This window comes from Cupressus sempervirens, chromosome 3 (genome assembly GCF_028749045.1).
Source record: "Cupressus sempervirens isolate cs-2001-9-10 chromosome 3, ASM2874904v1, whole genome shotgun sequence".
NCBI classification, from domain to species: domain Eukaryota; kingdom Viridiplantae; phylum Streptophyta; class Pinopsida; order Cupressales; family Cupressaceae; genus Cupressus; species Cupressus sempervirens.
Window position 1 is genome coordinate 110828357 of NC_143120.1, and position 12914 is coordinate 110841270.

A 12914-nucleotide genomic window follows, 5' to 3' on the forward strand; every position below is an offset into this window, starting at 1 on the left:
ACTCTTCTACTTCTTCTTTAACATCTTTTGGAATTATAGAAAAACACATATGTTCATGCCTGATACCCTCTAGGAACTTATTTCCATCAACAAAATACACTCTGGTAGCACTATATACCTTTTCTTCTTTATCCTTTAGTGGCTCCTACTTATGTTTCCCTCCATCCTTTGTTAGAGTGTAGGTATTCGCATGACCATCATGTACAACACACTTGTCAAATTGTCAAGGTCTACCTAGCAACATATGACATGTGTCCATAGGTATGACATCACAAAGTACCTCATCCTATTAGCTTCTGATCTTTAACTTCACTAGGCACTATTCGGTGACCATGAGTCGTCATCTTACACCCAAGCAATGCAGTATGCACAGGGGTGTTTTTGCGTCTTGAGTTTTAACTTCATGACCGTATCTTCTGAAACCAAATTGTCAGTGCTTCCATCATCAATTACCACATCACAACACTTATCTTCACACTTGCACCTAGTGTGAAACAAGCTCCTCCTTTGATTAGGTTCATTCTCACCACTTAGCAAGACTTTTCTATTAACCAAGACTTCTCTTTCAACATCTTCAAAATGTGATGATCTGGCATCTTCATCCAAATGTGCAACTCTAGCCTAGCCTTCAATTCTCCTATCTATCCTCCCTTAGTGGTGAGGACATTTAAATGCTCTATGACCTTCTCCACAATGAAAACATGTTCCACAGAAGCATCCTCTTACTGATCCTTGCCCTTTTCCTCTTCCTCTATGATCTCTATCGTTTTGATCATGGGAATGATTGAAATTGTTTCCCCTTTGACTGCTACTGTCAACCTCATCTGTCTTCTTTTGATCTTCATTTCGGCCTCCATAAGACCATCCAACACAACCTCTTCCACCTTGCTTGTTCTCAAACTTCTTGTTCAACTTTTCCTCAACTCTTAGGAATTAGTATGCCTCTTCAATATTGTTTATTCAGACCAAACCCAATTCCTCCTAAATGCTTGGCCTCAACCCATTAAGGTAACAAGCAACTTTCTCCTTGTCAGCTTCTACATGGTCTGTTCTAATGAGAACTCAGTAGAACTCTTCTACATACTCCTGAACAGATTTTCCCACTTGCTTCAACCTTTGCATTTTCTTCAGCAAATCAAGCTCATAATCCACAGGAATGAATTGTCGGTTCAATTTAGCTATCATCCAATCCCATATTGTGATTTTTTCCTTCCCTCTTTTATTTCACTCCAATTGAATCTCCTGTCACCAAATCTTTGCATGACCCTTCATTTTTGCCTTCGCAAACTTGACCCTATTAGGATCCTCAATATCTTCATACTCAAAATATTCTTCTAATTCATTGATCGAATCAATCAATTCCTCCGGGTTAAGATTTCCCAAAAATGTGGGAACCTCAAACTTAGGTCTTTTTCAAACCTTGGAGATGGCCCTAAAAAGCCTTTCTTCTTCTGCGTTCAAAACTTCATTGTCTACTTCTTGATCAATGTTTACTTCTTCTTTTCTTTCATCCTCAATTTCATCTCTTATGGAAAGATTCGTCCCTCTGTGCACTTGTTCTTGCAATGCTTATAGTTGCCTCTAGAGGGCTCCAAAACCCTCAGGTGTAACACCTCAGGCTCTTCGTAGAGGCATTTTTGTGCTTTCATAAAACCCTGGTGCAAACTACCTCACAATCGGTGATTTGTCTACACACTCAACCCAAACAAGGTCTTGGTGCAAACTGCCTCACATTCGCAATCTATTTACAGTTTACACACTCAGTAAACCCTGCTCTAATACCACTTGATGAAGGGTGCTCCCCTTAACACCACAAACACAAGAGAAAAAAGAAACAACAATTTGCATAGAACAGAATATGGACTTATTATCTCCACAAATGCGGAATTACAGAATTCAGAATTTCAATATGCAAACCCACATAGGCGCCTTCCTTACAATAATCTGCAAGACAAAGCTACGAACTATCACCCAGGGCTATCCTAGACAACCTACGGGCCTTCCTTATTTAGGCAATTTTACACCGCCCAAGAAGGTCCCAAAAATCAAACCTTAACCCTTGAGGCCGACCAACCCTAAAATTACATATAGAGTCGGCTCAAGAAAAATTATGACATTTACTTTGGAATTTTCGAGTGGCCCAGCTTCAAAAGACCCTAATTGAGAACCATTGAGCCGATTAGCTATTATGACCCCATTATGGAATCCTCAGTTTTTGATCTATAGTACATGACTTGCACAAGCTCCTGTCAGCCTCCTTTCAAAACCCATCCTGGGCCTCTAAGGCCTTCAAAACTGAGCCTGAAGTTTTTATACCAAAGTTCCACACCAAAAATCCGCAATAACTTCACAAATACTCATGGCATGATAGTGAACCTCAACTGGTAGGATGATATATCCAATATGAACCTCCACCTGTGAAATTAGGACCTTCCAAGCTTGTATGACTGACTTACTAAGTAGCAAGCCTCCACAAACAACTCTGCACTGAGACAACCCTTTCAAGAAACAAAAAGGAAGTATTTTTGGGTGATGCAAGATTGCTCTTACACCTAGGATGCTCTTGCATTAATTGGTGATGATGCAAGTTATTCAGTTGAAGGTGTCGGTTCTACATCCTTCAAATTGGGTTCTAGTGTTCCTTTACATCTTAGTGATTTATTATTTGTACCTAGCATAAAAGAAATCTAGTTTTTTTATCAGCCTTCGAAGACATAGAATATCATGTTGCTTTTGGTAATGGTGAAGTTTTGGCATGGAAGAAGAATTCTGATTTGCAAACAGCTTGTGAAATTGAGACACATTTTGATAGCCTTTACAAGATTTTAGCTAGTTCTATTCATGCATTTTCTCATGATTATTCAGACTCAAATGACTTATGGCACAAGAGGTTTGAGCACCTTAAATTTGAGAACTTAAGCCTCTATGGAGAAATTTGTGTTGGTCTTCCTAAACTAAATCAGAAGTATGAAGGAGTTTACAAGGGATGTGCTCTAGGTAAGAATTTTAAGAGCACTTTTCATGGTAGTGAATCTAAAGCTAAAGATATTCTTGAGTTAATTCATTCAGATTTATGTTGTCCAACATCCCGTTGCATCTCTTAGTGGGTTTTGGTATTATATTACTTTCATAGATGATTTTTCTCATAAGTATTGGATTTATTTTCTTCAATCCAAGAAATATGATGAAGTGTTGTTCTGTTTTAAAGAACTCAAAGCTTTAGTTGAAAATTTGGCTAATAAAAAGATTAAGATCTTAAGGTCAGATAATGGTGAAGAATATATATCTGACATTTTCCATAATTATTGTGTTGAAGTTGGGATTAAGAGGAAGTTTTGTGTTCCCTATAATCCTCATCAAAACAATGTGGCCGAAAGAAAGAACGGGATAATTGTTGAGGAAGCAAAGGCAATGATTCACTATCAATGTCTTCAAACATTTCTTTGGGTAGAAGCTTGCAGAACAACAATTCATATTCAAAATCACAACCTTCATCAAATTCTTGACAACATCACATCAGAAGAAGCATTCTCAGGCATTAAACCAGACATTACTTACTTCAGAATTTTTAGTTTTTTAGTTTATATTTGCATTTTAAAAGAGAAAAGATCAAAATTGGAACCTTTAGGACAGCAAGGTATCTTTGTTGGTTATAGTGATTCTTCAAAAGCATATAGGATTTATAGTCTATTGTAGAAACAAATTGAAATCAGCAGGGATGTTAAATTTGATGAAAGCGTAGTCTGCAAGTCATCAAATGAATCTATCAATGAGAATAACAATGAAAATTCTATGCATCCTCAAGATTTCTTCATGTCTGATCCAGATCCACCTTCAGAGATTCAGAGGGAGAATCTAGATGATCTTGTGGATCAAATTATTTCAGTTGATTCCATTGACACTTCAATAGGTCCCAGTTTTACTCCAGTCAATAACAAAAAACCTTTATGGGCTAGAAACATCATGGAAGAAGTTGAGTCTTATGCAGCCCTCATGGTACTTTAAAAGAAAGTAAAAGGCTTCAAAAGTTTGATGGTTATGTTGCATTAATGAGTGACATAATTGCATCTAAACCTTTCAGCGTTGAAAAAGCTTCAAATCAACAAATGTAGAAGGATGCAATGATGAAGAATACCAGTCTATTCTTAAACATGATGTATGGGATAATGCTCAAAAACCAAAAGATAAATCTGTAGTTTCTTCTAAATGGTAATTTAAGATTAAACGTCGCTGATGGTAATTTAGAGAAATATAAGGCCAGATTTGTAGCTAGAGGTTTTTTTCGAATGGAAGGTATAGATTTTGAAAAAACGTTTGCTCCTATAGCATGTTATACCTCCATCAGGACAACCAATGCTATTGTAGCTATGAAGGGTTGGAAACTTACAACAAATAGATGTTAAAACAACATTCTTAAATGGAGTAATTAAAAAGGAAGTTTACATCGACCAGCCTGAAGTGTTCATAATTCATGATAGAGAGTCTCATGTGTACAAGATAAAAAGGATTTTATGATATTAAGCAAGCCTCCGTGCTTGGTATGGGAGATTTGATAGCTATCTTCTAAGTATGGGCTTTCATAAGAATGATGCAGATCCAAATTTATACTTAAAGGTAAATGATAATCAAGCGCTAGTTCTTTGTGTTGATAATTTATTTTCACCTAATGATAATAATCTTATTAAGTTTGTTAATGGGTTTCCAAGGGTTGATCCTTCTCGTAAAAGATAAAAGTATTTTTGGCTACCACCAAAGGACGGGTGGATAAAAATAAACTTTGATGGGGCTGCAAGAGGAAACCCTGGTCCATCAGGATGTGGGTGCATACCACGTGACCATGAGGGAAACATCTTAGCCTTCACAACAAAATGACTAAGGGATGGCACCAATTATGTGGCAGAATGTGAAGCAGCCAAAGAGGCTCTCACGTTAGAAACTAAGCTTGGAATAAGGAGAGTGCACTTGGAAGTATACTTTGAGATCATAATCAACGGAATCAAGCAAGGAAGAATGGAGTCATGGTACCTTGACAAGCACATAAGCCAAATTAAGGGACCACAACAGGAGTTTGAAGACTTTAGGATTTCCCATACCTATCGGAAGGCCAACAACTTGGCAAATAAGTTGGAAAATTTGGGAGTGGATGGTTCCTTGGAGAGCCAATATGAAACTTTTGAAGACCTTGGGCATCTTAATTAAGTTTGATGGTTTAGGAAATTGGAAGTGTTTTTTTTGTTTTTGCCCACCCATGAGCAACCACCTTTTTCAATAATGGGTGAATACGCTCAAGTTAAATGAGCATTAATTAATTTTTTCTCCTTCGCGCATGGCAGAGGCTTTGGAATCATAAATTGGTACCCTTTGCAGTTTGTGCTTCCAAAGAATTCGAGGGAAAGATTAAGGGAGGACCAGAGTTGTTTGAGACAGATGAGGGCTCTGTGTGGAATTTGTAGATGGAGGTCAATTTTGCATTGGAATTAGACAATCAAACACAATCATATGAAGGGAAGATTTCGGTGAGAACGCTGAAGAACGTCTTTCTTTTTAGGATAACAAATTCATGACTAGTGTCTTTGAGATGTATGGACCAGAGTACCTCGACACATTTTGGAGGTGTAGGTCAAATCTGGATAATGTGTCTCTTTTTGTGGCGTTAGCCTTAATGGTCGGTGAATCCAAGGAGGAAGTTCAGCGGGGTGTGGCTGCTTGCATCGACCTGCAATGGTTGTTGGGGATTGATGACATTATTGACAGAGTTGTTTTGGGAGTCATCTTGGACATAGGTCTAGGCCCCTGGCAGTTGATTGGTGGGGTTGACACTCAAGTCCAACCTTTTGTGGTACAAGGTGGGAGCTCGAAGGGACTTTATGAAGTCGACTCCATGCAAGAGCGTGAGGATGCCAGGGGAACCTCTAAAACACCAAATTGCACAGGCAACCACAAGGGAAGGAATGGTGGCGGGTGTAGGAGGTTGAGGATAGTGCTACTACAATAGGCAAGAAGTGCAGGTGATAGAGGCTGATCATGGTATCCCAAACTTCATCACAGAAGATGCAGCTAAGTGGTTCAAGTGAATTGGGTCAGAGCTTGTTGTTTCCTGATTTTGGTATTGTCGTGTCATCTTTCCTTTGTTGTATGTGATTAGAACGAATGTCAGGGTGCTGGTTTTTTGTGTTGGGTGCTCATGCCCATTTTTTCAAATGTTTATGGGGCTTGGGGGGATAGTTGTTGTTGCTTAGTGTCAAGATACTCAGAATTATAGCATGCTTGAATTGCCTAAACAATGTAAATCTTTACTTCTACTTAATAAAATAAATGTTACCTATCAAAAAAAATCTTATTGTTAAGTGTAAAGATGAACTTTCTTCAGAATTTGAAATGAAAGATCTTGGATTGTTGTGTTATTTCCTTGGGCTTGAGGTATGAAAGAAATCTCATGAAATTATTTTGACTCAAGGAAAATATGCAATATATATTTTGAAAAGATTTGGTATGCTTGATTGTAAATGTATGGCTAATCTTATGGAAGCTAATCTGAAAAAATTACATAAGGATGCAATTGTTCCAGATTTGGTTGATCCTACTATGTATGGGCAACTTCTTGGGTCCTTAATGTATTTGGCTAACACTCGGCCTGATATATTTTATGCAGTAAATACATTGAGCCAATTTACATAGCCAAACATATTTTAAGATATGTTCATGGCACAATTGGATATGGTCTAAAATATTCTTCATATGTTGAACTGAATTTACAGGGGTTCTCTGATTTAGATTGGGCAGGATGTGTAACTAACAGGAAGAGTACTTCGTGATGTCGTTTCAGCTTGGGCTCAGCTATGATTTCTTGGTGTAGTAGCAACAATCTTGTGTGGCTCAGAGTAGTGCTGAAGTAGAATATGTTGCAGCCTCCATGGCAGCTGCAAGCGAGATCATGTTGCTTAGAAAAGTACTTGCTGGTTTATTTGGAGGTTTCTGAACCTACTATGATTATGTGTGATAACCAAACTTTTTTGAAATTCTCAGTTAATCTGGTGTTTCATCACAAAACAAAGCATGTGGAAACTACATTGCATTATTCAAGGGATATGGTTCAAAGAAGAGCCATCAAGCTTAAGTACGTTTCTAAAGAGGACCAAGTTGCAGACGTTTTGACCAAGCCACTTCCTAGAGTGAAGTTTTGTTACTTCCGGGATTAGCTTGGTATTGTGGAGAATGATTCTCTTGCTAAGAAAGAGTCTCAGCCTCAGTGCTTCATTTCTTGTTTATAGATTCCTCTCTGCAATAGAAATTCAAGCTATATGCTCTTGTCATGAGAAGGCAATCTAAAGATCACTCTCTTGCTAAGAGGGAGTGGTGAAGATAGTAGCAGTGACAGAGATGTTCTACTCATACTTGTACCTGTTGTTCTTCTTCTTTCATTCACATTTCTCATATTGCTTCTCTCGATGGCATGGTTTGCTGCCAAGATTTTTTATTATCTCATGTATGTTGTGAAGACGTTTATTAGTGTATCGTCATATTCTTATGCTGTTTTGTTTACCTTTGGCATCATTTAATAGTATGCGTGCATTTTCCTTTTTGGTTTGTAATTGGTATCATGCTTGGCATCCTTGTAAGTTGGTTGTTGTCACTTGTCTATGGTGGGAATCCCATATTGTTGCTGGTGCTCATCCTTATTCAAATCGTTGGTTTATAGAAAACAGAGTTTGGCTATTCACCTTCAGTGTCTGTGGCTATTCATTGTGAGCAGCTGATGGTTTGTGGCATGATGACTATTCATCTTCATCCTTCAATTAACATTTTCTTTGGTATAGTCATATGTATGGTGACCGATGGCAGTGTGAGTATGTGCATATATAGAACATCAGTGTACGGCAGAATAAAATTATGGTGTGTCATTGCATGCGAAAATAGTTCTATATGTGACGGTTCTATGTATTCAACAGTTCTATTTTGTGGTAAAATATTTATTGTGTGCTGTCAAGATTGGTAGAGCATATTTTGTGTGCAATCAAGATAGGTATTGTTGTGAGTACATTTACAGTTTACAAAAGTTGAACATATTGGAGTGCATTTAGCACATCAGCGTATTGTGAGTAAATTCATTGATCATATATTATCATTGTGTACTGAAGATTTGTTTTCAAGGATAGAGATTTTGTAATTAGCTTGAAGATCCTAATAAAAAATTGATTTTTTGGTGCGCTGGGTCGTTTCCCTCGTAGAGGAGGGTTTTCCCTAGGGCATTTCTGGTGTTCCTTGTGATATTGTTTTTGTATCTCAATTATTGTTAATTTGTTTATACTTTTGGTTGTAAATTTGACACTGCACTGTTTTAAAAATTAGAACGTTAGAAAATTCTCAAAAGTCAAATGCACTAGTCAATTTTTCTAACTAATTCCATTATTTATATGAAAGATTGTTAAGTAAAAGAAGATCCACATAGAGACAGTGTCCCAAACTACCACTGTTACCCCAAGATGCATCCCAACATAATTTAACCCAGTTTGGAAACGGGGACGTCCCAGAAACTCATAAACACGTCTCCTACCTGTCCCGCAGTTTTGATGTTTGAATTTTGATCATTTGTTTGACTTCTTAATTTTATATAATTTAACACAAAGTGTTAAATGTTAAGGTTCTATAATATATATAAGCATGTTTTATCCATGTTTTCATATGATATTTTGAATTTCCCTATATATTTTAAATTAGCCCCTTTTTTTTATATATTGTCCCCTTTGTCCCCTAAAATGGCAACAACAACAAATTCATCCTGGAAACCCATTTCCCCATCCTGCTATCCCAGAAACGTGATGTAGAGCACTCCCCTAGCCCACTCAAAACACATGCTCTCTCTTACACCAAATGAAGGTTACCCCGCCCAACATATGCATGGGATAACAAAGAGAATAGGTCTCTTTGCTTCTATTTCTCAATGATATGGAAATTTACGCATACTCTCCTATTTCAATAAAAAGAAATACACATTCTTCAATTGCAAAATATTAGTCACTTAGGCTTTACAAAATTTGCAAGATAGGCTACAAACTATTCTTCTACACTCATTACTACTCTTCATTATCTATGAAGAGAAGAACCAACCTCTAGATGAATAACCTCTAGCCCGAGCCTCCCTTTTATAGAATCCTTGTATCTCTTGGAAATCCCACTCCACCTCTTGATAAAAAACACGACATCAATAAAAGCAACACATTGCCAATAGATGCCTTTCCAACTTCCCTTGGAGACCACCTAGAGAGACGTCTTTTCATTTTCCCAAGTGGGTGCCTAAAAAGGTTTATTTTCCCTTTTATTAGGCATTGAATGTGTGCATGACTCTTTTCCTTCCTTGCTCCCATGTCAAGAAGGGTGTTTCTATGATTCTAGCATTATAAATGATAGAAAAAGGTGTCCCTTATTGAAAAATACAATTGTCTTTACACACAGGTTATATTTTCAACCTCTTATATTATTTTGGACACTTTTTAGTACATGGAACCCTGTGGATGCTTGCATTTATTTTTAATCACCTGATATTAAAAGAAAATAAAAATAACAATTTTTTTGGGAGATGCAAGAATGTCTGTGGACCTGAGTGCTCTTGCATCAATTGAGGTAAAGCAGCAAAATACAAAAGAATGAATACGCTACAAGATAGGTAGAAGTAAACAAATCTGTAATTGAAGGCATGAAAAACACAATCACCAAGAGCCAAAGGGATCCACAAAGTAAACGTTGTGAGGAGTTCTATTTTTAATGCATGGATGGTTGTGTGAAACCTTTGAGAGAGTGGAATTGGAAAAAAAATGAGTCTTATCTTAAAATTTAGAGCTCACTTGGGTCATTGTCTTTGAAAGGCAGTGATGGGGAGATGTAAATTTCCATCACCCACTCAGATAGAGTAAGTTTTGCATAGTCACTTTTTCCTGGAAAAAACCTTTAAAATGGTTTTAATGCAAAATCACAAAAAGCTGAAGCAGAGAGATGAATCTATAGATAGTGATTTATTTTTGTTGAAAAAGTTTTGTGGGTCATGTTAATGCAAAATTATAAAAGCCAGAGTGTTGGAACATGTTTGCCATTGCACCAAAAAGTGAACTGTTAAGGCCTGATACAAATGCCAGAGATAAATGGATCCACATGAGGCATTTAGTCCATGTCCCAAATTTGAAGGGGGCACTGGCAATTAGTCCAACAATCACCCCTCAGCATCACCCAAGGGGAATCCAGCCCATGACAAGTGTCTGATTTCAATTGTAGGAACACTTTAGCCGTTGCACCAAAAGATTGACCTATTAACACCTGATACAAATGCCAGAGATAAACATATCTATACAAGACGGTTAGTGCATGTCCAAAATCCAAAGGACGCTGGCAATTAGTCCAACAGAAAAATGGATTTCAACTTGCACAGCACCAGTTAATTGCAAGCCACTACCAAACATATCTATACAAGACGGTTAGTGCATGTCCAAAATCCAAAGGAAGACTCTGGCAATTAGTCCAACAGAAAAATGGATTTCAACTTGCACAGCACCAGTTAATTGCAAGCCACTACCAAATTTTCTCAAGTGTGGCTCCATCGGCCTGTTGCCTAAATACCGGATGACATCTCTAACATGACAGCACATGGACTTGCCTCCTGGTGCTTGTTTCTACACTGACAGCTTTTATTGCAATAAGCATCAAATAGACGACACATGAAAGATGGATCTTGCAAATGGCTAATCATTAAACCCTGGCCATAATGGAAATAGCTTCGGTTTCCTATACTTTAGGCAGCTAATTGAAATTCCAAATAAAATATCCAATAGCCCAAATATTTGAAGAGCTTGTCAGATCACACTCCTAGCCTATCCACATGAATAAAAAAACTCACGTTATGACGAAATGCTAGATTAGCTAAGTAAAGCCACCAACGAGATGAGCAGAGTAACCAGGAAATCAATATATTAATTTAAATTTCTGAACTTTTTTATATTCTTGTAACTTTTAATTTCTAAATTTAATTTTTAATTTTGCTTTAAATTAATTAATCGCTTTCGTGCCACCCTAGCTCACCTCTCCTTCCCATTGATGGCACTACCATTTGAGTTATTCCATATAGCATTTATGAATATTACTATCCATATAACTTTTAAGAAAAGCTTTCTAGCCTATTCTCATGGACTGAAAATCCTACGTATATTAGTATCCAACAAATTTCAACTGATAAATTCTTACACATAAGAAAAAGATTTTATCTTGCTAGCCAGTAGAAGTTTCATCTATATTAGCAGTACCTGAAATTTCTGCAATTCGAGGTTGAGTATAATGTCCATTGCACACAACTACAGCATCATAAAATTCTTCCTTTAAGTCTGTACCGTCTGCATGAGACCTCACAATCCATTGATTACCGTTACCCATACCCACATACTCCACCTTTGTCCGAAATCTAATAAACCTCAACAAATCAAATTCGGCCGCGAAATCTTCCAAATACAGCGCAACTTCCCTGTGTCCAGGGAACCTCCTGCAATCCCTCCCTTCCACCACCTTAAATGGGTAGTCGATAAATCCCATCAATTCACGAGGCAAATTTGTGCGAAGAGACAAGTACATGCTGCTGTGTACGATTCTACGGTTGGGATCGAGGCCCAGTGGATCAGATTCCACATGTGGATCATACACCCAGGTGCCACCCACATTATCAGATTGTTCAAAAACAACAATTTCATGGTTCTCTCTGTCTAATTCTCTGGCAGCTACAAGCCCGGCTGCTCCTGCTCCAATTATAGCAACTTTGCAGGTCTTGGGAACTTCTTTCATGGTGCTATAGTGTTTGCGTGGGGTGGTTTTAGGTTTATTGGTGCAGCAGATTGTTGTGGTATAATTGTTGTTGTGTTTGTACAGGATTTGAGAGACGGATACGGCAGAAATGGCTGATCGAAGAGTGACGTTTTTGAATACTAGAGACATGGCATCCCTGAGATGACACCTAGGCCTGTAAATTTAATTTTTTCCATATTCAAACAAAACAAGAAAGTTGCATGCAAGCAGGCAACTAGCAGGCCCATGGATTTCTTATTAATCTAAAATGCGTGTGTGAAGAAATCATAATTCTTGAGACAGGACTTCCATTCTAATCGTAGACCAGTCATTCTTCTCCATTTTGTATTTTTGGATGTATGATGCCAACGACTTGAAAAAATGTACAAATTAAACAAAATATGTGTCAGGATAAGTGATAGGAGTGATATGTTTTGTACTTTAAGGAAAATGTTAAAGATGGGGAGAAAAAGTGGACATAATTATAAAAAGATTTTGACCAAAGAAATATATTTTCATATTTTATTTTTGACGGAGGTCATCCACAAAATCAATTTAGCTATCTGATATAAGAGCACTAGCCAACAGCTAAAATTCTTCAACTAAGAGTCAAGGACTAAGGGCATCCATTCTACCAAATTCTCATAGGGCACAATCTCGCTAGTGGATATGGGGCAACATATATGCACCCCTCCCAAGCGTTAAATAGTGGAAGTCTTTTATATTTCCATTGAATAATGGTGCATATATCTACAATCTTGGCCTCGTGTCTTCTTCAATGTTAGATCCTTACACCCAGCAAAAAATCTCTAGTGGGCTAACTTTCAAAGATTTTTCTTTCATTCTGGCAAAAAATATAACAGCTTGAATTTTTAAAAACCCAAATGAGCAAGAAATTTTTTTTCCAAAATTAATTACATAACTAAAATTAATCAAATTAATAGTATAGAAGAGAAATCAATATTAATCCAACACGAATCTTTAGATCTCCTTTCGATATTATTTTCGAAGTCATTAATAATAGTCTTATTTTAGAATTAATTGTAGAAAATGTAGAAATAAAACTCATTCCATGTTGCAAAAGCATAGTGATAAAT

The 12914-nt window shown here is 37.2% G+C and overlaps 1 protein-coding gene across 1 annotated transcript in view; it reads right to left on the reverse strand.

The window, feature by feature from the left end:
• The window catches only part of LOC149565027 (flavin-containing monooxygenase FMO GS-OX-like 4), a 66483-nt gene extending 54235 nt beyond the window's left edge, over positions 1-12248 (reverse strand). The window contains exon 1 of the mRNA XM_089818572.1: positions 11289-12248. Within this exon, the coding sequence (XP_089674698.1) occupies positions 11289-11967 (679 nt within the window). The 5' untranslated portion in view covers positions 11968-12248. The remainder of the gene's footprint in view (positions 1-11288) is intronic.
• Positions 12249-12914: the final 666 nt, after the last annotated feature.